The 26,700-nt window shown below is 42.5% G+C and overlaps 1 protein-coding gene across 8 annotated transcripts in view; it reads left to right on the top strand.

The window, feature by feature from the left end:
- The window catches only part of VPS13B (vacuolar protein sorting 13 homolog B), a 948,921-nt gene that overhangs the window by 545,308 nt on the left and 376,913 nt on the right, over positions 1-26,700 (top strand). For all 8 annotated transcript variants that reach the window (XR_004644784.1, XM_034763372.1, XM_034763367.1 and 5 more), the window contains exon 25: positions 16,445-16,651. Coding sequence is in view for 7 of the 8 variants with exons in the window: in XM_034763372.1 (XP_034619263.1) it covers positions 16,445-16,651 (207 nt within the window). In the remaining variant the exon portion in view is untranslated. The remainder of the gene's footprint in view (positions 1-16,444; positions 16,652-26,700) is intronic.

Raw genomic sequence — 26,700 nt, forward strand, 5'->3', positions numbered from 1 at the left:
CTCACAGTCTCTCATTCAGCATGGAATGTTTTCAAACAAGCTATGATATGCTTTATTAAAGGGGAAAACTGAAAAGGAATTGTTTAAAAGAATGCAGATTGTTACCATAAATTTATTCTTTAAAAGGTAGGTATGTTACATGAACTACTGAAAATTGCATTTTAATTGAGTTAGATCCAAGTTACTCTACAGTGGCCTGAAGTCACTCCAAATAGGAGAGATTTTCTATGCAAATTTTCGATGCACTGAACTGTGTCTTTAATAATGTTTTTGTTGTCAGTTGTACCATCTTAATTATAGTTCTGATGAAGCTGGCACCTCTTCTTATTGATGTTTATAATTCAGGTGCCGTCAGTGTGCTTGATACTGTACAAGACACTGCATTCAGACAATTTCTTCTTCAAAGAGCTAGCTATCAATTTTTTCCCATCTCCTAAAATTGAAGGGATCTTGAAAGGTCATCGAGTCCAGCGCCCTGCCTTCACTAGCAGGACCAAGTACCGATTTTGCCCCAGATCCCCAAGTGGCCTCCTCAAGGATTGAACTCACAACCCTAGGTTTAGCAGGCTAATGCTCAAACCACTGAGCTATCCCTCTCCCTGATGAGACAAGACAGAGAAAAGAGACACAATGGGGTAGCCCAGTGAAGACGATACTTGAATTTTTCAACTATTACTGCTTAATAAAATAAAATAAAAGTATGTCATAAAAATGGCCATACTGGGTCAAACCAATGGTCCATCTAGCCCGATGTCCTGACTTCTGCCAGTCCCAGATGCTTCAAAAGGAATGAACAGAACAGGGCAATTATCAAGTGATCCATCCCTGGTTGTCCATTCCCAGCTTCTGGCAGTCAGAGGTTTAGGCACATCCAGAGCATGGGATTGCATCCCCGACCGTCTTGGCCAGTAGTCATTGATGGATCTATCCTCCATGAACTTATCTAATTCTTTTTTTAACCCAGTAATACTTTTGGCCTTCATAACATTCCTTGGCAATGAATTCCACAAGTTGACTGCATGGTGTGAAGAAGTACTTCTTTTTGTATGTTTTAAACCTGCTGCATATCAATTTAATGGGTGACCCCTGGTTCTTGTGTTATGTGAAGGGGTAAATCACACTTTCTTATTCACTTTCTCCATGCCATTCATGATTTTATAGACCTCTATCATATCCCCACTTAGTCATCTGTTTTCTAATCTGAACAGTCCCAGTCTTGTTAACCTCTCCTCATACGGAAGCTGTTCCACACATTTAATTGTTTTTGCTACCCTTCTCTCTACCTTTTCCATTTCTAACGTATCTTTTTTGAGACTAGAACTCAACACACATTCAAGGTGCGGGCATACCATGGATTTATATAGTGGCATTATGATATTTACTGTCTTATTGTCTATCCCTTTCTAAAAGTTCCGAACATTCTCGTAGCATTTTTGACTGCTGCTCCCCATTGAGAGGATGTTTTCAGAGAACTATCCACAATGACTCCAAGATATCTTTCTTGAGTGGTAACTGCTAATTTAGATCCCATCATTTTGTATGTATAGTTGGGATTATGTTTTCCAAAATGCAATACTTTGTATTTATCAGCATTGTATTTTCATGTATCATTTTGTTGCCCAGTCACCCAGTTTTGTGCAATTTCTTTATCACTCTTTGCAGTCTGCTTTGGAATTAACTATCTTGAGTAATTTTGTATTGTCTGCACACTTCGCCACCTTGCTGTTTACCTCTTTTTCCAGATCATTTATGAATATATTGAACAGAATTGGTCCCATTACAGATCCCTACGCGACCCACTGTTTATCTCTATCCATTCTGAAAACTGAATATTTTTTCTGCCTTTTGTTTCCTGTCTTTTAACCAGTTACTAGAGGACCTTCCCTCTTATCCCATGACTTCTTAATTTGCTCTCTTTGGTGAGGGATCTTGTCAAAGGCTTTCTGAAAGTCCAGGGGCACTATGTAGACTTGATCTCTCTTGTGCACATGTTTGTTGATCCCCTCAAAGAATTCTAATAGATTGGTGAGGCATGATTTCCTTTTACAAAAGCCATGTTGACTCTTCTCCAATAAATCATGATCATCTATGTGTCTGATAATTCTGTTCTTTACTATAGTATCACCCAATTTTCCTGGTACTGAAGTTAGGCTTACAGGCCTGTAATTGTCAGGATCGCCTCTGGAGCCTTTTAAAAAAATTGATGCCACATTAGCTATCCTTCAGTCATCTGGTACAGAAGCTGATTTAGTGATAGGTTACATACCACAGTTACTGTTAGTTTTTGAATCTTATTTTAGTTGTTCTTCAAATTCTTTTTTGGCCTGACTAATTATACTTTTACACTTGATTTGGCAGAATTTATGCCCCTTTCTATTTTCCTCAATGGGATTTGACTTCCAATTTTTAAAGGATGTCTTTTTGCCTCTAACCACCAATTTTACTCTGTTGTTTAACCATTTTTCAGTCCTCTTACTATTTCTTTTAATTTGGGGTATACGTTTAATTTGAGCCTCTATTATGGAGCTTTTAAAAAGTTTCCATGCAGCTTGGAGGCATTTCACTTTTGTGACTGTTGTTTTTGATTCCCTTTAACTAGCTTCCTAATGTTTGTGTAGTTTGGCTTTCTGAAATTAATTGCTCCAGTGGGAGGCTTCTTTTGTATTTCCGCTCCCCCCACAAGAATGTTAAATTTAGTTATATTATGGTTGCTGTTACTGAGCTGTTCAGCTATATTCACTTCTTGGACCAGATCCTGTGCTCTACTTAGAACTAAAAGAAGAATTGCCTCTCCCCTTGTGGGTTCCAGGACTAGCTGCTCCAAAAAGCAATCATTAATGGTGTTGCCAAATTTTATCTCTGCATTCCTTCCTGAGGGGACGTACTCAGTAAATATGGAAATAGTTGAAATCCCCCATTATTACTGGGTTTTCTATTTGTATAGCCTCTCTAATCTCCCTCAGCATTTCAAAATCACCATCACCATCCTGGTCAGGTGGTTGGTAGTATATTCTTACTGCTATACTCTTATAATTCAAGCATGGCATTTCTGTCCATAGAGAATCTATGATACAGGTGGACTCATTTAAGATTTTACTATATTTGACTCTATGCTTTCTTTCACATATAGTGCTACTCCTCCACCTGCAAAACTTACTCTGTCATTCCTATATATTTTATACCCTGGTATTACCATGTCCCATTGATTGCTATCATTCCATCAAGTTTCTGTGTTGCCTGTTGTGTCAATATCTTCATTTGATAGCAGGCACTCAAGTTCACCCATCTTAGTATTTAGACTTCTTTCATTTGTATACAAGCACCTATTAAATTTGTCAATATTTACTTGTCTGCCTTCATGTGATGTAATTGAATGGGACTCTCTTTCATTGGACTGTTTCTCTTCAGCTCCTAGTTGTACTTTATCAACTTCTATCCTCTCCTCTTCACTAGGATATAGAGAAACCCTGTTAATAGATCGTTAATAGATCTTCCCCTAAGGATTGTTTCTGACCAAACCATATGCTCCTCCGCACCTGTCAGCTTTCTCCAGCCCATAGTTTAAAAACTTCTCTGTAACACTGGTCTACAATTTTTGAGAAGTTGTCTGCTTCAGAGATAAAATGTGCTATTTATTATGTATTTTGATGTGCTGAATTCAAATATAACAATTAAAACAACTGATTGGCTACTGTTTCTAAGATATTTAAGTTTTTACATTTTAGGTCTATGTATATTGTGTAGATAGTAGAGTTTTAATCATAAATTGTAAACCTAGGTCTTTTCATGTGTTTATGGTTGCTTTACATGATAATAGTTCACCTGTCCTGCTTATGTAACACTTTAAAAATCAGCAAAAGGGTTATATAAATAAAATGTATTATGAAACAAAAGGCAAAAAACTATTATGTACATAGTTTAGTCCTATTCAGTGTCTACTCGGCACTTCTTGGCTTGTCTCTTGTATTCATTAAATGGAGCATCTCTTGTCATTGTTCAGCAATAGTCTGCAAGCATTGATGGGCTCCATTTGCCCCGATAGCGTTTCTCCATTGTTGCAATGTCCTGGTGAAATCGCTCGCTGTGCTCGTCGCTCGCTGCTCCGCAGTTCGGTGGAAAAAAATCTAGATGAGAGTGCAAAAAATGTATCTTTAGTGACATGTTGCAACCAAGGCTTTTGTATGCCTTGAGGAGGTTTTCCACCGACAACCTGTAATTGTCTGCCTTGTCGTTTCCGAGAAAGTTTATTGCCACTAACTGGAAGGCTTTCCATGCCGTCTTTTCCTTGCCACACAGTGCATGGTCAAATGAATCATCTCGAAGAAGTTAACGAATCTGAGGACCAACAAAGACACCTTCCTTTATCTTAGCTTCACTTAACCTTGGAAATTTTCCACGGAGGTACTTGAAAGCTGCTTGTGTTTTGTCAATGGCCTTGACAAAGTTCTTCATCAGACCCAGCTTGATGTGGAAGGGTGGTAACAAAATCTTCCTTGATTCAACAAGTGGTGGATGGTGAACACTTTTCCTCCCAGGCTCCAATGACTGTCGGAGTGGCCAGTCTTCCTTGATGTAGTGGGAATCTCTTGCACGACTATCCCATTTGCAGAGAAAACAGCAGTACTTTGTGTATCCAGTCTGTAGACCAAGCAAGAGAGCAACAACCTTCAAATCGCCACAAAGCTGCCACTGATGTTGGTCATAGTTTATGCACCTCAAAAGTTGTTTCATGTTGTCATAGGTTTCCTTCATATGGACTGCATGACCAACTGGAATTGATGGCAAAACATTGCCATTATGCAGTAAAACAGCTTTAAGACTCGTCTTCGATGAATCAATGAACAGTCTCCACTCATCTGGATCGTGAACGATGTTGAGGGCTGCCATCACACCATCGATGTTGTTGCAGGCTACAAGATCACCTTCCATGAAGAAGAATGGGACAAGATCCTTTTGATGGTCACGGAACATGGAAACCCTAACATCACCTGCAGGAGATTCCACTGCTGTAGTCTGGAGCCCAACAGCTCTGCCTTACTCTTGGGTAGTTCCAAATCCCTGACAAGGTCATTCAGTTCACCTTGTGTTATGAGGTGTGGTTCAGAGGAGGAGGATGGGAGAAAATGTGGGTCCTGTGACATTGATGGTTCAGGACCAGAAGTTTCATCCTCTTCCTCGTCTGACTCAAGGGAGAATGATTCTGGTGCATCAGGAACCGGCAGTCCTCCTCCGTGGGGTACTGGGCGTATAGCTGATGGAATGTTTGGATAATGCACAGTCCACTTTTTCTTCTTTGACACACCTTTCCCAACTGGAGGCACCATGCAGAAGTAACAATTGCTGGTATGATCTGTTGGCTCTCTCCAAATCATTGGCACTGCAAAAGGCATAAATTTCCTTTTCCTGTTCAACCACTGGAGAAGATTTGTTGCACAAGTGTTGCAGCATATGTGTGGGGCCCACCTCTTGTCCTGATCTCCAATTTTGCAGCCAAAATAAAGGTGATAGGCTTTCTTAACCATAGTGGTTATACTGCGCTTTTGTGATGCAAAAGTCACTTCACCACAAACATAGTAGAAGTTATCTGCACTGTTCACACAAGTACGAGGCATCTCTGCTCACTTTGGCTAAACAGAAATGTGTCCCTTTGCAAAATCAAACACTGACAAATAAGAGAGCATGACACTGTATGATTTCTAGAGCTGATATAGGGCAATTTATTCAGCAGAGTGATGTAAGCTTCGTTATGGTTGCATCATCCATGACTTCTAGGAATAACATGATGCAATTCATATCATGTATGACGCAATACCAGCTTCAGATTGCATCATTCATTGTTTTGCCTAAAAAGCAAGTACTGTCCAAACCCAGTCATAGATTTATTCATCGATCCAGTCAAAGATGTATTTTAGTCATTTCTGATTTAAATTGAGATCCCTTCCCTTTATAACTCACTTATCCTCTGCCATTCCCAAGTCAAGGGTCGTATATACTGACCCAATAGCATATCTTGAAAACTAGAGCCAATTAACAATTTTAAGCATAATTTTCGTTCTCAGTGACCCAGAATTAGTAAAGTTTGGCTACATTTATTTCAGAAGCATTTTGGCTGTAGAGCAGTGTAATCCTTTTTAATTTTATATGCCAGCAGTCTTGGTTTAGGTGGAGCCCATCCTTCCAGCATAGGCTCCTCTTTTCCTAAAGGGATCCCCAGTTCCTAATAAACCTAAAATCATCCTCCCTACAGCATTGTGTCATCCATCCATTGAAACCCTGCAGTTCTACCTGTCTAACTGGCCCTGTGTGTGGAACTGGAAGCATTTCAGAGAATGCTACCATGGAGGTCTTGGACATCAATCTCTTACCTAGCAGCTTAAATTTGGTCTCCAGGGCCTCTCTCCTACCTTTCCCTATGTCGTTGGTACCTATCTGTACCACAAACACCAGCTACTATCCAGCACTTCACATGTCTGTTTAGATGTCTTGAGAGATCCGCAATCTTTGCACCTGGCTGGCAATTCATCATACAATTCTCTGAATCATCATGAACCAGCTAACTGTATTCCTAATAATCAAATCCCCCATTACTATTACCATTCTCTTCCTAATAACTGGGATTCCTTCCCCCAGAGTGGTATCGTCGGTGTGAGAAGATACCATGACTCATCTGAAAGGAGGGTCCCAACTATGGGATCATTTCCCTCCACTCCAGTTTGATGTTCTCCTTCCCTGAAACTTTCATCCTCCTTGACAGCACAGAGGCTGTCAGACTGGAGGTGGGGCCACTTTACTGTGTCCCGAAAAGTCTCATCTATGTACCTCTTTGTGTCCCTTGGCTCCTCCAGTTCAGCCTCTCTGGTCTCAGGAGCCTATACTTGGCCTTTGAGGGCCATGAGTTGCTTGCACCTAATGCACACATAAGCCACCTACCCACAAGGAAGGTAATCTTGCATGCTGCATTCAGTGCAATAAACTGTATAGCACCCTCTCTGCTACTGGACTTCTGCCTGCATTCTTTTTACTCCTGCAGATTTTTTTGCTTTTTTTCCTTTGCCAAAGATTCTTCTTCAAGTGGGGGCCTCTGTGTGTGTTCCATTCATGGAGTGCATGTGCCCCATGCACCTGAGACTGGAATTTTTTTTGTTTACAATGTGCATTGCTTTGCTAATGCAGCCTACTCTCCATACTCCCAGTCAAGAGTACAAGGCACAGTGTGGACTGACCACCTCTCCAGTTCCTTTCCTCCACATGTGGTCTGAGATGGAACTTCCCTAGTGTCTGTAGCTTTACTTGGTGTTCTTTGTTTTATTAGTTGTAAATAGTTGCAAATAGAACTTTTTAGTTTAGTTTTAGTTTTAGCTAAGCCTCTTACAGAGCTTTGGGGGTGCCCTCCATCTCTGGGTATTGGGTACCTAGCACGCCCAAAGCCCTAGGTTTCAAAAACTGGGTCCTTTGTCTCTGGACCCTCATGGCCAGTTACAGCCCTGTCATATATTTCTGTTGCCTCAGGAAAGCACATATTCCCTCCAACTGTAGCATCTGCCAGACTTTCAGTGGCCAAACTCATCAATCCTGTGAGTTCAGACTTCAAACATTCCTGATGGATTGCTTGATGAGACAAGAGTCCAACCCCAGCCTGTGCCCTTTCGAACACGATTGTCTCCAGCTCCAGGAACCCTGTAAGCAGAGTTAAGGACTCTAACAGAAAATGGGAGTCATGAAGAGGATAGGAATGAACACCCTCACAACAACATATGTAAGAAATCCACTTCTAAATCCTCATTTAAGAAAAGAACCTTTTCCCTGACCCACTCAGTCAAGTAAGACTATGCATTCCAGTATGGGTGTGTCAGGAGTTGAGAACTCATCCCTCAGCACTGAAAACTAAAAAGGTTCAGAGGCTTCTATCTACTGAAGTAGCGGCACTGGGACTGTCCTTGGGAAAGGAGTAATTGGATGCCTCCAGCACTTATGGTACCGACTCACCTGGAAAAGGAATCGCTGGTACTGAGAACCAGTGCCTGACCAAAACTTGGACCCTGCGAGGTGGGGAGAGTATATGAGGCTTGCAGACGGTTCCTGCTGCTTATCTAGAGCCTCCCACCTCACAGGGTTCTCGAGCTCAGGATCCAGCCTGAGCCTGGAAGTCTACACTGCGGGTTTTTAATTGCAGTGCTGACATAGCCTGAGACTGTTCACGAAGGTATTATCAGTAGAGTCTCTGCAGCTGTGTCATGAGTTCCCTTACCTGGACACCTGGTTGCTCACAGGGAAGTCATGCCAGGAAGTTCAGGTAGCAACTCTATCCTTACTTGGCCTTTTACAATAATTAGGACTCTCAGTAAATGCATAAAAGTCCACTATACCCCCCCCCCCATACAGACTATAGACTCTATTGGAACAACTCTGCACTCAGGACATACCTACTTCATGACTGGTTCCAGGCTATGATGATGCTCATCATATCAATGCTGAGGGAGCCCCCAAACAATAGTGAGATCCTGTCTCACCCTCCTAAGCCACATTTCCTCATGTACATATGAGAGACCTTGTGGGAAACTTTATCTTCAGTGTCTTCAGGTTTGGTTACAGACAGCCTATGTCCCAGACAGACACAGTCTAAATAAGTTGATTTTGTTCCTCCACAGTATACTAGCCTCACTCAACTGGTGGAAAAACATGGAGACAGTACATATAGGGATTCTGTTCATCTCTCCTCCACCCACCAAAAGTTGATTACAGATGCCTCTCTGTTAGGTTGGAGGAGCCAACGTAGATGAGCACTTATCCCGAGGTACTCTGTGACCAAATGCTATACAGCAAAATGAAAGAGTTTTTCTACATGGTGTCAGCATCATCAGTGATCCCCAGAAGGTTTGGGGAGATCCCAACTATGTTGGACTATTTCCTTTCTCTAAAAATGTTGGGATTGTTGTTCAGCTCCTTTCAGGTACACTTAGCAACTATTAGTGCCTTTCAACCCCGGTGGACAACTATGCAATCGTCACCCATCTGGTCTACATGAGGTTATTTAAAGGCGTTTTCAGAGACATTTCTCCAGTACTGAAACCAGCCCCAGTATGGGATGGCAATCTAGTCCTATTTGCATTAACAAATCCCCCATTTGAACCTTTGTCCTCATATGCTTTCAGTCATCAATCCATGAAAGTTGCCTTTCTTGTCACAATTATCTCAACAAGGAGAGTGGAAGAACTGGGAGACCTTATGGCAGACCCTCTATATACAGTCTTCCATAAGGATAAAGTTTCCTTAAGATTACATCCCAAGTTTGTTCCAAAGGTGAGCTCGGAGTGCCACCTGAACCATGTCATCCTTTTTACCTGTCTTATACCCAAAGCCACGTGTCAGAAGGAAGGACATGAAGCTCCACACTTTGGATGTCCGATGAACCTGGGCTTCCTGCCTAGAGAGAACAAAATTCATCAGGAAATCCCCTAAACTCATAGATTCATAGATTCATAGATTATAGGACTGGAAGGGACCTCGAGAGGTCATCGAGTCCAGTCCCCTGCCCGCATGGCAGGACCAAATACTGTCTAGACCATCCCTGATAGACATTTATCTAACCTACTCTTAAATATCTCCAGAGACGGAGATTCCACAACCTCCCTAGGCAATTTGTTCCAGTGTTTAACCACCCTGACAGTTAGGAACTTTTTCCTAATGTCCAACCTAGACCTCCCTTGCTGCAGTTTAAACCCATTGTTTCTGGTTCTATCCTTAGAGGCTAAGGTGAACAAGTTCTCTCCCTCCTCCTTATGACACCCTTTTAGATACCTGAAAACTGCTATCATGTCCCCTCTCAGTCTTCTCTTTTCCAAACTATTTGTCTCCTTGGCTGAATGTATGGGAGGAGAAGCTGTCTCCTCATGGAGACTTTCTACATGGATTTCGGGCTACATCTTGCTTTGCTATAAATTGATTGCAATCCTGCCCCACAAAGTGGGAGGGTACACTTCACTAGGGCCCAGGTAGCCTCTGTAGCTTTCCTACAAGATGTCCCTGTTCTCAAGATATGTAGGGCAGCAATGTTGGCTTTGTGAGACATTATGCCCTGGTGCAGGCTTCGAGAGCAGGGGCCCCCTTTGGCAAAGTAATTCTTCAATCGGTGGGTACAGCCAAGTTCCTTGCACCCTCCTTCTGCTTGTGAGTCATCTTGAGTGGAATACATGTGAATACTGCTTGTGAGTCATCTTGAGTGGAATACATGTAGCGACCATCACCTGAGAAAGAAAGAATGATTACTTACCTTGTACAGTAATTGGAGTGCTTCGGGATGTGTGGTCCCTATGGGTATGTCTGTACTGCAGCTGGGGTGAACCTCCCAGTCAGGGGAGACATTAGTGGGGCTTGTGCTAGTTCACTAAAAATAGCTGTGTGGATGTTGCTGTACCGTCAGAGGCTCAGGCTAGCTGCCCAAGCTCAAGCCCACCCTACCCCCTGGCTCCAATCTTGGGTAGCTAGCTTGAGCCTCTATCAGTGATGCAATGTCCACACTTCTATTTTTAGCTTACTAGGTTGAGCCCCACTAGCATGAGTCTGTTTACCCAAGCTGGAAGGCTTGCTCCGAACTGCAGTGTAGACACACCTTATGTGTATTCCACCACCACCTCTCCTTCCCTTGAGCTTTGGATCCTTATCCTTAGACTATTCCTGGTAGAAGAGGAACTGGAGAGTGGTTGTCTGCACTGCCCTTAAATCCTCAACTTGGAGCATGAGGAGTAGGGACACTGCTAACAAAAAAATATTCTGGTCTCAGGCGCTACAGTTGCATACGCACCTTGAGTGGAATAAACACAGGGACCACTCATTATGAAGTATGAAGAACTCCAGTTACTGTATAAGGTAGGTAACCATTCTTTATAAATCCCCATCTCATAAACACTTACTCTCATATATATATATAAAGATTTGCTGGATCGGGGCCTAAGTCTGGAAATGATAACGTTGTGGTTGCGGGGGTAATCTTTACATTGTCCCTTGTGCACATGCATTACAATGTGTTCTTTAATCAAATGCTCTTTTTTCCCCTTGCCTCATTCAATGCACATATTGGATGATGGTCTGTGTGTAAGGCAAATGTTCTGAATTTATTTATTTATTTTATCCTCAATGTGTGGTCCCCTGCCCCATTCATTGCACATTCTCCAAGCCCACATTATAGACTCTGCCTCATTCGCTACCCGCCCTCCACTTTATGCAATGGATGAGACTAGGGTTCAAAGTGTGTAGGTTGGATGATGTGTGATGAAATTGGCAGGGGATTACACACTGAACAGTGGGGATAAAAATTAAACATTGAACAGCTGCCACAATTCACCAAGATCCATCCAGGCTGCACAATGACTATGATCATGTTATAAAAGCATATTCAGAAAGAGGCAGAATAATGAAGTGCAGACAACTTTAATTTTGACATTTCAAGACTTTTGAGAGCTTCACTTTGCAACCTTAACAATATTTTTACATATTTTTGTATGGAATAATATTGCACAATTTTACATCCTTTGGAGCCTGCCTTATTCCATATTCATCTTCATAATACTGACTTAAACAGAATTACACCCACTCACATAATGGTGATTGTGGCTCAGGCTTTCATGCAGCTCTGACCTTCAGACTGTAGTAGATCTTATAGGTCATAAATGATTCACAAAAGCCATTGTAGTGTTAATTTCTTAATTTTGTTGCCATACATGCACCTAATATCCTAAAACAATTTTTTTAAGCAAATAATCTGGTCACTTCTAATTCCTTTTTCCTAAACTTTCAAAGGCTCTGATCCAGGGGTGGGCAAACTTTTTGGCCCGAGGGCCACATCTGGGTATAAAAATTGTATGGCAGGGCAAAAATGCCCATGAAATTGGTGGTCGGGGTGTGGGAGGGGGTGAAGGCTCTGGCTGGGGTTGCGGGCTCTGGGGTGGGGCTGAGGATGAGGGGTTTGGGATGTAGGAGGTGCTCTGGACTGGGACCAAGGGGCTCTGGGGTGGAGCCAGAAATGAGGAGTTCAGGGTGTGGGAGGGGGCTTCTGGGCTGGGGCAGGGGGCTGGGGTGCGGGGGTGGTGGTGTGAGGGCTCCAGCTGGGGGTGTGGGCTTTGGGGTGGGGCTGGGGATGAGGGGTTTGGTGTGCAGGAGGGTGCTCTGGGCTGGGACCAGGGGGCTGGGATTTGGAGAGCAGGAGGGGGCTCTGGACTGAGGCAGGGAGTCGGGGTATGGAGAAGGTGAGGGCTCTGCCTCGGGGTGTGGGCTCTGGGGTGGGGCTGGGGATCAGGAGTTTGGGGTGCAGGAGGGTGCTCCAGGCTGGGACCAAGGGGTTCAGAGGGAGGAGGGGGATCAGGACTGGGGCGCAGGGGGGTTGAGGGCTCCAGCTGGGGGTGCAGGCTCTGGGATGGGACTGGGGATGAGGGGTGCAGGAGAGTGCTGGGGCAGGGGGGGCGGGGCAGGGCTCAGGGGTGCAGGCTCCGGGCAATGCTTACCTCAAGCAGCTCCCGAAAGCAGCAGCATGTCCCTCCTCCGGCTCTTATGTGGAGGCACAGCCAGGGGGCTCTATGTGCTGCCCCATCCACAGGCACCACCCCTGCAGCTCCCAGAAGCAGCAGCATGCCCCCCTATGGCTCCTACGTGGAGGCATGGCGCTGGCCAGGCAGCTCTGCATGCTGCCCCATCCGCAGGTGCCACCACTGCAGCTCCCTTTGGCCGCGGTTCCTAGCCAATGGGAGCTGCAGGAGGTGGCTCTTGGGGCAGGGGCAGCATGTGGAGAGAAACCTGGCTGCCCCTACGCATAGAAGCCATGTGGCAAGCCCCCGACCCCGCTCCCCGGCTGGAGCTCAAGGATTAAAAGGCCTGATGGGACGGATGCGGCCCGCGGGCCGTAGTTTGCACACCCCTGCTCTAATCACTTACCTTTATTCCATTAGTGTGTTATTGTGTCAGTTTAAATAAATTAATCTGGTTTTGAGTTATAGGGTTGCAGAAAACAACTCAAAACACAGCACTATTTTCTGTAGCCCTGTAACCAAAATATTGTCAAAGTGATTGCTTTTCAAAATGGGTGAAAATATTCTCATTTACGCTCTATCTAAACTTGGAGTTGGGGGTGTGATTCCCATGGAGTCCAGGCGGGTTTGTACTTGAGACAGCTAGTCCGTGCAGCCGTTCACAGCTGCCTGTGCCACTGTGGCTATACTATTTTTAGTGCATAAGCTCAATGAGAGCTAGCATAAGTATGTCTGCGTGAGCTAGGAATCACACTCCTAGCTCCAAGTGTAGACATAGCCTGGGTCTTAAACCTTTGGTTGCTAAGTTTTACCCCACAAGTAATACTTAAAATGGAGTTAATCAGATCTTGAAAATAAATATGTATAATGGAAAATCTGATCATTAAATCCTGCTGTCCTGGGCAGTGCTTCTATAACCTATGATGTTATTCATTCAGTTACTAATAATTTTAAATGCTATACAAAATGAAACCAAAAGGGACTAACAATTTATTTGTGTTTAGAGAAGGGCCTTGGGGGTTGCCCACTTCCCCTGCTTTATTTAAGCAAAAGTCATAAACATCAGATTCTGAATTTTTTTTACCAGATGTTCAGGAATAGAAGATGGAAAATAAAATTACATAAACAGCATCTGATACCTATAAATTCACAGTAGGATAACCAAGAAACCTGATTCTTTAGAGTGGCAGACTATATTTTGTCTGTGGATGGCAGCCTTAAATTATCATATATTTACTGAATTTGTTAGATGGTAACAAAGGACTACGTATTTTACTATTGATTTACTACGTATTGATTTGGGGCTAAATTCTGATGTTCTTAGTCCCTTGAAACCAATCGGAGTTTTCCATGAATAATATCATCAAGGTTTGACTCTTAGTTTGTATCAGTTTGTTTTCAATTTTGTGCTAACAAATTATTTTAAAAACATGAAATACCTGCAATCTGTTGAACTTCCATATCATGCATAATTAATTAATTCTGAGTGGGGTTATGTGTTTTGATTTATTTTTGAGAAAGAAACAAATTAGCTCAACAACTGCTAGCAGTTACTCTTTGTTAATCATCAATTTATTTCTAATTTTGAAGAGATTACTGAACCTAATGATAATTATATATCTACCGCAAAGTTTAAGAAGTGTTGCCAATGCTAGGAACAAAAGGAGACTTCACACTGATGTTGGTCCTTCTTTAATTATTAACAATATGTGGGAATGTTCAAACAGTTCCCTTGCAAAAGTTGCCACCAGCATGGTAAATAGAAACCACCTCCTTTTTAAGAAACAGAAGCCACTGAAATGTAATGAACCGTATTTCAAAATATCAGCAAATTAAAATGGAGCTTCACCATGCTCTCTGCAGAGTTGGATTCTAATATAACTTTGGGGTTATGGCTCTTTTTTGCAAGAAAGTTGAGTATTTATTCTATTTTTATATATATTCTTGAAAACTGTTTTCTCTCACCTAACAGAACTTAGATTTTCTTTTTTAATCTGAAAAATGTATTTCCTTCTGGCTTGATCCCTAATTTTAGCAATTTTGTTCATTGTGACCCAGTCTCTGACTGCTGACATAGATGTCACCTGCTGAGATAGTTTTATATACTTCCACCAACCACCTCCATTTAAAATAATATCCTCTTAATATGGGAAAGAACTCTTAGCTTAGTGAAAGTTGAAACTCTCTTTCCAACTTCTCAGCTCTGGGACACTCTAGTAATAAAATTCTTCACTGGATTATTTGTGATTGTGGACATGCACATGGCAATGACACCAATCCTTCACGCTCTCTGCTTCTGCCTTTCTTATGAGTAATGGGGTCCTGAAATTGTGAGAAATCCTGCTTTGGTAGGGCACCAGTTCCTTAAACTATCCACTAGTCTCTTGACCAACCTTTTTTTTTTTTTTTTTTTTTTTTTTTTTTTCGAGTTTCCAAGAATCTATCCAAGTTTGGGTCTATCCGAGTAGCCCACTAAACTCCCAGAAATGATTAAACTTTCACTCTTGTTATCAGATCATTCATTTTTAAAATTGGAAAGTTTTGTTGTTTCTTTGCTAGTGTAGAGTCAGCCCCAGTTAATAATATTCAACTTAATCAGTCTGAAGTGTGTTATTTTCAATTATGTGGAAACAAGTATGAAAATCTGAATGTAATAGTTTTAAATAACACTGTTTAATGATTGTGGTTAGTTACAGTAATTAAAGTAATAATTAAGTAACTATCACCAGAATATCAAAGTACTAGGGACATATGAGACTCTTTTAAACTTAAAGAAAATACATTTCTGCTACAGACAGAACAACTATCATTGTTCGATTATTACTCTTAATGTAGGAAGACATAAATGCAATTCATCCACTGTTAACAAAATACTGTGTATCAAAAAGTTATATGACCTGCTCATTGTAAGTCTTGAATCTTCGAAAGAAAAACCCAAATGAATTAAGAAGCTTTTTATAAAACTCCAGCATTTCACCTCTTAAGAAGTGACTGTAGCATAATCTTTGAAACTTCATCACACATTCACACGCACAAAATCAAGTACTGTTTTATATCAAATATAGATTGACAACAATGTTTTCCTGCATCTGTTCTGCCCACATAAGAAGCCAGCTTCATAGTCTGGATGTGTCCTGAGGCTGAAACTTCTTATAAATATAAGAATTTTTTATAATGGCAGCTGGGTATGGTATCCAGCTGTGGATCTGCTTATGTATTGTTTGAAGTATTCTCTGGACTTGTTTTATATAGTATATGACAATATGTTGTCATACAAATGTCATGATTAATGCTTATTTACGAACGCTTGTGTAAATATCTAAGAACTGAGTCAAACAATGTGCAAGTTAAACAGTATGTTTTCTGAATATTGGAATGACATATCCCAGGAGGCTATTGAGTTGGATAGTGGATGTTCTTTCTGCGTATATAGAACAGTTTCATATGTAGCATGGAATCATCATTTTAATATTGTTAAAAAGGAGTCTCTCTTACATTGTTTATAACATAACAACATTCATATTCCTTTTTTCATGTGAGTTTGCCTTTTCATAAGAATCAACTAAAAGGGCAGTCAGTATTTCTATGTGTGAGATAATGCAGAAGTTAGATATAGTTTTTTTTATTGCTAAAACTTTTACTAATGAAAATTTTACAAGACCAGATTTATGATATATTTTTATGAACTATGTATTGTAGTTTGATTTTCTACTATATGTTTCGACAAGCAGTGCTTTCTGAGCAAAATCACTATGTTGTAATTGTTAATTCATTTTATAGCAGCATAGTCTCTTATTAGGGTGTTATACATTGTAAAAGTATTGAGCTCTGATATGTAGTTTAAACCTCACTGGAGGATTTTGATGGCTGTGATGGATTTTCGTACACCTAATTATGAAGAACTTCATCTATTTTTTCTTCTTTAGATACAGCTTCTGTATGAACTGGCTGACATCATGAGCAAAGTCTGGAATAAGATTCAGAAGAGAGGTATGCTGTATCAATCTTCTGTCTATACGGAGTCCATGACAGGGCCTGCTCCTCCTAGCTCTCCAATTAAAAGTAGTGTTGGGACAGCTCCACCGGATACCAGCACATATAGCCCATCTGCTGACTTTGGAACCACTACAGAGGTAAGTGTTTCTGAAAAAAATATCCTATGAAGGACAATCTGCAAAATGTGGCAAGTGACCAATTAAGAATCACAAAGATAAAATAAGAGTAACAGTATTCCTATATACTGTAGTTTTGCCTATAATCCTCTAAACATGTAATATTATAAATTTGGGGAAACCGGAGGAGGAAGGAAGGAAAATGGTTACAATATTGCTACCATATTAATTATATAACTAGCTCACTGCTATTAGAAAGGGATGAATGCTGATTCTTTTAGACTATAAGTAGGGCCCTACCAAATTCACGGTCCATTTTGGTTAATTTCACGGTCGTAGGATTTTAAAAATAGTAAATGTCTCCATTTCAGATACTTAAATTTTAAATTTCACGGTGTTGTAATTGTAGGCATCCTGATACAAAAAGGAGTTGTGGGGGAGTCACAAGATTATTGTAGCGGGGGGTTGTGGTACTGCTACTCGTACTTCAGCGCAGCTGCTGGTGGTGGCGCTGCCTTCAGAGTTGGGTAGTTGGAGAGCGGCGGCTGCTGGCAAGGAGCCCAGCTCTGAAGGCAGAGCAGCAGCGCAGAAGTAAGGATGGCATAGTATGGTATTGCCACCCTTACTTCTGCGTTGCTGCCTGCAGAGCTGGGCCCTCAGTCAGCAGCCGCCACTCTCCGTCCGCCCAGCTCTGAAGGCAGCACAGAATTAAGGGTGGCAATACCACAACCCCCCCTAAAATAACCTTGTGACATCCCCTCTTCCCCCCCGCAACTCCCTTAAGGGTCAGGACCCTGAATTTGAGAAACACTGTTCTCCCCCATGAAATCTGTATAGTATAGGATAAATGTACACAAAAGACTAGATTTCACGGGGGGGGAGATCAGATTTCATAGTCCGTGACGCATTTTTCATGGCTGTGAATTTGGTAGGGCCCTAACTATAAGTGTAAGAAAATTATATGTAGGTGTTTTTTAAAACAGAATATGAAGGAGTTTTTCAGGTGCAGAATTATAAAGGTGATGGTAGGTGGCCTATATATTTTTGCTGGGGCTAGGGCCAGGTGAGTTTTTGTCTTTAGTTTACTGCCTGGTCTACAGCTTGCACAGGTTGTATTGATAGCCATATTTGGGCATGGAGAAGAATTTTCTTCCCTACTATACTGGCTGAATCAAGGTGGGTTTTTCACCTTCATGGATGCACCTGCTGAGCCTATTTTATGAATGTGGTGCCTTTCAGGCAGTTGTCACTGAGCATAATAATGCTCATGGCAACTGGAGACTATGCACTTGGAAAGTCATGGGACTTGTGACTTTGCATCAATGTGGTTGTTAAAGTCAGCTGGTTAAATTAATTAACTGATCTGATACAAACCCAGCTCATAGGTATATTGATGGGTCAAGGAGCTAGTGGTAAACATATTGGGTGGGATAAGGATAGTCCTATGCCATGCTGCATGTATGGAATGCCTGGTTCTTTCCACAGACATGAAAGTATGGGAAGTACAGTTCTGGAGAGATAGTTTCCCATTTTTTGGATAAGCTTGGCTGTTCTTAGAGCAGGCCTTTATGACACATTTGTGGGAACAGGGTTAGCCAGTTAGTTTGAATTCTGGAGTTCTATTGAATAAAGTTGTGACCAAAATTGCTTTAACTCTATACAAATTGTCAGCGTGTTAATTTTAGGGCAGTTGGAGGCTGGGAGGAATTGGAGGTGGTGGCTGGCACTGCCCACATTTCACATCCATTTTACATAGAATCAGAGAGATTACTGTCATTAAAAGGGTGGAATTGGAATTCTTCCTGTTAATCTAGTTCCACTGCAGTATTTGCCTTGGGTTACTGGAGTTGCTTGGGTTTCATTTTTATTGATATGTTAGTTTATTATGTATGCTCTACCATGCAAAATCTAAACGGGATACAAAAGTTAAGATAAACAATAACAGTGACAAAACATTATGGCTACACAACCAACAGTTCATCAGCTACTGACATTAAATCCCTTGTTTTTAAAAACAATAACCACCACCGCCATTATAAATAACTATATGTTTTGCATCCTCTTTTCTTTATATTAACAGCAGTGTATAAGAATTTGGAGTACTTGCTGTACCCAGACAACTATGTGAAACTGATTTAGTAATTTTTAAAATCAATTTGTGGCTAAAGTGGTTGTGGTATGATGGATCCATGTGAAGCTACTGTATCCTTTCCCCTTGAAAATTTTGTTGAATCATTTATTTCACTTCAGTTTTTTCTCCTGCTCTCAAGAAAATGTCAAGCTCTAGCCAAGCAAGATTTATGTCTTGACCTGAACCTAAGTGTAGCATTGTGAGTTAGCCAACAAAGGATGATACCAAAAAATGAAGTCAATAATTTTTCTTTCTGAGACTGAGCACATTATCTCAGTCAGCTATTCAGTACAGTTCTTAGAACCAGTATTTGTCCTCAGTGTTTGATTTCTCAGTTAGAAGCTTATTACAGCATCACTGAAGCATCAGGCAAACTACCCAGTTTCTATCCTCCTTTCCAATGTGGATTGCATCATCACACAGGAAGATGATTTTAATGCTTGTATTTAGATAAAGTTGCAGGTTGTGTGAAGTAAAAGTTTTGCTTTTGTATACCTCTGAAATTGTAATTCTGAGAGATCATGAGGCTATTGTAGTGGTAAACTAAATCTAATCTGTGAATTACCAGCAAAGCAAAAGTATATCTATAGTATGTTAAAATAAATTTAAATGTATGTGTCAGAATGACAGTGTATTACATTCAATCCTGTGGCCTTAATCCTAGTTTATTGATAGTGATTCATAATAGAATACTTAATTTATACAGTACTTTCCAAAAATGGATCTCAAAGCACTTTACAACGAAAAATATAATTGTGCTAGAGACTGTACAAACACATTGTTAAAGATAGGTCTTGCTATAAGGAGTTTACCATCTAAACATGCAATCAAAAGATAGTAGGGAAAAGAGAGCCACAGTCAGAAAAATAACCTGTCTGAGGCCATGCAGCATGTTATTGGCAGAGATGAGAATACAATGCACATGCCCTAAATTCAAGTCCAGTGGCCTAAGCAATGGACCACACTAACTCTTGATTGGGATTAGATTCTATTCCATGCACAGGGGGCAACATGGAAGAAGGTACAAAGACATGAATGGGAGAAAATGAAAGGGTATTTAGGCTGGTAGCATTTGTGGAATGAAGGGAGTGAGGGGGAAAATGGTAGAAGATGAAGCCTGAGATATAGGGTGAAGCTTTGTTGGGTAGGAACTTGAAGATGAGGATTAGAAGATTAAATTTGACAGAATTAGCAGGAGAAAGCCTTCAGAATGACTTAAACAGGGGACTAGTGCTGTCTGATCAACAGACAAGGTAAATCATATTGACGGCTACATTTCTGGTGAATTAGATGGGAACAACATGAGTATTAGGGAAGTCACAGAGGAGGCAGCAGTCAAAGTTGGAGATAAGCATGTGCACAAGTTTTTTCACCATTGGAAAAGAACGGAAAATTTAAAACATTGTGAAGAAAGAAGCAATAAGATTTAGGGATAGCCTATTTGTGTGACAAGAGGAGTCAGATTGTGCCCTAAAATAGACCAGGAGGCTGAGAATAGTGCAGAGGAAAAGGGCTTGTAGTAGCTGGTGCATTTGGAAAGCAAATGGTTGAAATATCCTATGAGAATCCTGGACCCAGTGGCTTGCTGCCATAAGCCAAGATAGAAACAAATTAGCCTTTAAGGACAGTTCAACATGGTATGGAAGCCTCCTGGAAAGGCTCTAACCTTAGCCCAAAGGGAGGTGGTAAGTAAAGGAAATAGGAAAGTACCTCCTTGCACTCCCCCTCCCCTCATCTCCACAACCAAACTGAAAAGTAAGCTTAAAGAGTCTGATTGTGTGAGTAAGTATGTAGAATTCATATTAGAAAAACATATAGCCATGAGATCCTGGGCTAGCATTAGTAGTGTCATCTGTATGGATATGGAAGTCCTTCATGAGTCTTTGAGATGACAGTATCAGGTTCTGGGAGAAAGCCAGTCACCACTAGGTGTGACCCATATGCCTCTAGGATACCCCGTAGTCTTCCTGATTCTACTTATTTTTCTTTTAATTTCCTCACTTAATTTCTGAGATTTTAAAATGAAGGTAGCCACTATTTTGACATGACAGACTGAAACCATGTGGGCTGCTGTGCAGGAAGCAGCTTACCGCCCCCCCTCCAGCCCCCCAACTATTCCTGGACCTACATACTTTCCTCTTGACATCATTGACATTGCAGGTGCACCGGGAGAGTTGTAAAGGAAATGGAGGCCATAGTGTTATTTCACAGGGGGGAAAATCAGTGTTGGCCAAATAGAGTATGACACAATAAAAAGAAAATAAACCTTATTCTCAAGTTTCTAATAGGCTATTGCTGACAGAGTAAAAATAAAATTATAAAGTAATTCTGTTGTGCAGTTGTCATTGGTTGTTTCAGAAATTATAGTGTATTGGCGGAGCATTTCCAAAAGTCAGAGTGCCAGTAAGGGTTGATGTCATCATAACAGAGTTGCCGTTCCGCTCTTTGAGGAAGGAATTGTCAACCCTTTAAAATCAAATGTGGAAACAAGCAAACAACAAACCTCTTCCAAAACAACTCAAGGCCATTTTCCTCCTGGGGGGCAATTAATCTCTCATAGATCCCTTTTTCAGCAGGGTGGCTTAATTAAAACAAACATACAAATAAAATTCCCCTATGGGTACAGTGGCCACGGAGTTCTGGTCCTCCCTTGAACTGAGGGGGATGGGACTGAGGAGAAAAGAGAAAATCTCTTGACTCCAGTCCCCACTTGGGATGAAGCTGCAACCATCAAGGATTACCCCCATCCTCCTGAAAGCTTTATGCCCCATTTAGACGGGGTTTATTTGCACCAGTGGAATTAAACCACTGCAAATCACCATTGTAGAAGCAATAGTGCAGTGCATTGACAATGGGGGTTTGTAGCGGAGTAGTTATACTACTACACACACCTAGGGTTACCATATTTCAGCAAGCAAAAAAGAGGACGGGAGGAGCCCCGCCCCCGTCCTGCCCTAGCCCCGCCCCTGCCCCACCCACTTCCCACCCCCCTCAGAATCTCCAACCCTCCCCCCGCTCCTTGTCCCCTGACTGCCCCCTCCTGGGACCCCTGCCCCTAACTGCCCCCCAGGACTCCACCCCCTACCTAAGTCTCCCTGCCTCTTGTCCCCTGACTGCCCCCTCCTGAGACCCTCCCCCCATCCTAACTGGCCCCCTAGGACCCTACCTGTACCCTAACTGCCCCAACCCTTATCCACACCCCAGACCCCTGGGACTCCCACGCCCCATCCAACCACTCCCCACCCTCTGACAGCACCCCCCCAGAACTCCCGACCCATCTAAACCCCTCTGCTCCCTGTCCCCTGACTGCTCCGATCTCTCTCCCCACCCCTGCCACCTGACAGCCCCACCCCCAGAACTCCCAACCCCCCCCTCGCTCCTTGTCCCCTGAATGACCCCTCCTGGGACCCCTGCTCCTAACTGCCCTTCAGAACCCCCCCCCAAGCCTCCCTGTTCCTTGTCCTCTAACTGCCCCCTCCTAAGACCCCCCCCAACTGCCCCCCAGGACCCTACCCCCTACCTGTACCCTGACTGCCCAAAACCTTATCCACACACCCCCCAGAAAGCCCCCCCCAAACTTCCGACCCCCCCCCGTCTCTTGACTGCCCCCTCCAGAACCTCCCTGCCCCTTCTCCGACCCCCTGGCTCCCTTGTTGTTGGCCTTTGGTTCGCCTAAGGTCTCTGTGAGCTTGCTCAGGAACTGCCTGAGCCGTTCGTCCCAGCACGCTGGGGAGCGGGGGAGGAGCTCCAGACTGCCGGAGGCGATCTGCGAATGCAGGGAGAGAGTGAGTGAGCTCGGCTGCAGGGGGGAGGAGGGGCTCTCTCTGGCTGTCGGAGCCCCATGTAAGTGGCACCATCCGGCTGCCCTGTTAGCCGCGCGCGCTCCACGGGGCGGGAGGGGGGGAAGTCCGGACATTTACAAATTCCCCCCAGACGCTATTTTTAGCTCAAAAATCCGGACATGTCCGGGGGAATCCGGACGAATGGTAACCCTACACACACCCCTCCCCCAAATAACCAACAACAATAAAGCCTGTATATACAAGATCTGAGCTTCTTATGTCTGCCACTCTATGAGGCACAGTTGTCAGCTCCACCTTTCAACTGCCCAAGGGGCGACAACCGTCAGCCCCTAAAACCAAGGCAGTTCTGACTGGCTAGGCTTTTCCTTTAAGCCCTGTGTAAGGGCGCAATCCCTTCATGGTTTAGCCAAAGATGGATTATTGTATAAACACCTTATTGTAGTCATCTTAAGAACTCTGGAAAGATCTGTCTGTATAGACTGAATTGCAGTAGCATGCCTACTGGAACCAAAACTAGCATTTTAAAACCTTGCATTAATTGTTACACACACGTTGTAGTTAGTCCTTGCTAATCACTTTCTGGGTGTCTATTGAAATCTAAATTACTTTTTGCAAGTCCGTAGCTGTCCCCTCTTTCACTGCCCCATGTGTGACAGTACTCCCCAATGCTTCCCCTTCAGGTTGCCTCAGAGCAGTGGGAAGAGAGAGAGAGAGAGAGAGAGAGTGTGTGTGTGTGTGTATTTCGGGGGCAGACAGAAACATATTATTTGCATCTCATAGAAGCAGTGAGAGAGCCTTTGGGAGATTGTTGAGGAAGTAAAGAACAGCCTCTTTCCACTTCTGGTTTAGGGTTGCCAACTTTCTAATTGCATAAAACTGAACACTCTTTCCCTGCCCCTTGCCCTGGACCCTTCTCTGAGGCCCTGCCCTGCCCCTTCTCTGAGACCCTGCCCCCACTCACTCCAACCCCCGCTTCCTCTGTCGCTCACTCTCCCCCACCCTCACTCACTTTCACTAGGCTGGGCAGGGCGTTGGGAGGGGATTTGGGGAATGGGGTCTGGCAGGGTGTTCTGACCTGGGGCTGGGAGTTTGGGTGCAGGTGGGGTGAGAGGTCTGGGAGGGAGTTAGGGTGTGGGAGTAGGTTCCAACCTGGGTCAGAGGCTTCCCTAGGGGCTGCAGGGCCATGCCGTTCGCTTCCGAGAGTTGCATGGAGCCAGAGAAGGCAGGGAGCCCACCTTAGCCGCGCTGTGACGCCGACCGGATTTTTAATGGCCCGGTCAGTGGAGGTGACCAGAGACACCAGGATCCCTTTTCAACCAGGCGTTCTGGTTGAAAACCGGATGCCTAGCAACCCTATTCTGCTCCTCGCTCCCTAGATTTGAGTCAAGCTGATTCCCCTTATTTTCCACACTGCCTGGATTCCAGCAGGGGGTGCATTTAGAGCACAGAACAGAGAGTCTCCCTCCTATCAATGCTGGCGCCTGGTGGCCAGGAGAATTAATTGCAGGAAACATTCTGCTTGATCCCTGAGCACTACTATATGCATGACACTTGGCAGGGCTGCAAGTTGTAAAAAAAACCTTATTTTGAACAATAGTTGGCCATTTCATTTTACCAAACATTTGGGAAATACTTTTATCATCACAATTTATCTCTCTCCTTAAGGTGGAATGTTTAACTTTTCATACTTACTAGTACTTAATATAAAACTTCTAGATATACACATTTTGGTTTTTAAGGGTGGGATTTTCAAAAGTGCTCAGCATTGGCCTAGCTCTGCTCCCAATGAAGTCAATGGGAGGTGATGTCAGTGGGAGCCAAGATAGGTTCACTCTGGGTGCTTTTGAAAAATCCCATAATATATACTTAACTTTATTATTTTCTGTTCAACTTCTGATAAAATTTACAGATCAAAATGTTTAGAATTTTGTTACACTAGAATTTTTTTAAAGAAAATAATTGAGAAGATAATATGACAGTGGGTCATGTGAACCACCTTTGTCAAATTTAGCTCCCCAAAGCTAAGTATATGCAATTTTTATACTCAGTGCTGCAAACTAACAACAACAACAACATAGGTAGACTCATTACACCACAGTATTTATTTCTACTGGTTTGACTTTGGATGTGGGTTTTTTAATTTCAAATATTTTAGCTACATGATTGGAGATTGGCATTGAAATTCACTATGGTATAACATTTCATTTACATATTTATATTATTACAGTCTTTTGGGACCATTTTGAAATTACAGTGTCTGTTTTGTTTATATGTTCCTACAATTTACATTTAAAACTTTGACGATTGTCAAACAAAAATACCCCATGTCATCGGTATGAATTTTTGAACTTTATACATTTTACAGTTGAAGCATTACACTATTCTGGTGGGGCCAAATGATTATTTTTAAAGGCTTCTTTCAAGTGCAGTAGGCTTACTATAAATTAATTTTAAAAAAGTACACTCTACAAATTGTTTATATTAAATAGCAAAAGAAGTATTTGTTTATAAAATCCACAGATTATTTATACTTTAAGCTGTGAGTAATTCATTTCATGCTGACAAGTTGATAGGGAGCACTGCACTCCTGTGCGGGTAAAGCTATCTAGCTTCCTGAATTTCAATCTGGGTGGTGGCAGAGGAAAAAACGTGAGTGAGAGGCTTAAGTACTGGGGCTTAGAAATAGTTAATCATTTTTACCACCCTGCATTAGAACAGCAAGAGCAAAGGTAGTGCATACTACAACAGGCCACTTGTTTCTGTTTACTTAAGTACAAACAGTGGTAGAAGTGTTTAGTCCTTGGGGAAGCGCTGTGATTGAACAAGAACGCAGAAGTTATTTTGATAAGGCATAGCAGTAGTGTGGCCAAAACTGTGATCATCCCTGAGCTCTAAGGCAGGCCAAGGATGAAGGCCTCATATGTTTGGTTCTTCCTGATGAACAAAGATAAATTCTGCTAAGAAAATAAACTCAGTATTTTGGTCAATTTGCAACAATTGGTGAAAGAATTAAATTGTATATTTTAGGACTTGGCATGAGGAGGTGTGGGAAAATAGTTCAGCATTGCTGATTCTGGCTTGATCTTTCTGTAGATCTGGAAGCAGAGCAGAAAATTAATGCATAAACATCTTTAACAATACCATGCTGGGTGCTGGAAATCCAAAATGAAAATTGAAACTGCATGAGGAATGAGAGCATGATCTCTCACTGTAGTTTCTAATGTTTCTAATTCAAAGCAACAAATTTCTAAGGATTTAAACACATTATACTTAAATTAAATCAGATTAGATTTCTTCATGCAATTGCCGATGCAGACCCTCACTCTTTCAAATCTTGAGCTCTACACCAAGCTTTAGTGCAGTGGCTCTCAACCTTTCCAGACTTCTGGACCCCTTTCAGGACTCTGATTTGTCTCATGTACCCCCAGTTACACCTCACTTTAAAAACTACTTGCTCACAAAATCACACATAAAAATACAAAAGTGTCGCAGCTCACTATTACTGAAAAATTGCTTACTTTCTCATTTTTGCAATATAAATATAAAATAGATAATTTGGAATATACATATTGTTGTTATATTTCAGTGTATAGTATATAGAGCAGTATAAACAAGTCATTGTCTGTATGAAATTTTAGTTTGTACTGACTTTGCTAGTGCTTTTTATGTAGCCTGTTGCAAAATTAGGCAAGTATCTAGATGAGTTGATGTACTCCCTGGAAGACCTCTGCGTACCCCTGGAGGTACCGCATATCCATGGTTGAGAACCACTGCTTTAATGGATGCAGAACCATTAAGTGTTAGATTGTATCTGACCCTGCAGTAGAAACTGCATCCCTCAAAGTCCCACTTTGCAATTGCCTAGGGTTACCATACGTCCTCTTTTTCCCGGACATGTCCGGCTTTTCGGCAGTCAAACCCCCGTCCGGGGGGAATTGCCAAAAAGCCAAACATGTCCGGGAAAATGGCGGCTCTGCTCCTCCCCAACTCTTCGGCTCTGTTTAAGAGCCGGGCTGCCCGAGCGCTACCGGCTTCGGGCAGCCCCGTGCCTCCGGACCCTGTGCCGCCGGAGCCCGGCAGGGGAAGTGCCGGCTGGGGGCACAGGGTCTGGGGGCTGCCCGGCAAACCCTGAAGCC

This window comes from Trachemys scripta, chromosome 2 (genome assembly GCF_013100865.1).
Source record: "Trachemys scripta elegans isolate TJP31775 chromosome 2, CAS_Tse_1.0, whole genome shotgun sequence".
Taxonomy (NCBI): Eukaryota; Metazoa; Chordata; order Testudines; family Emydidae; genus Trachemys; species Trachemys scripta.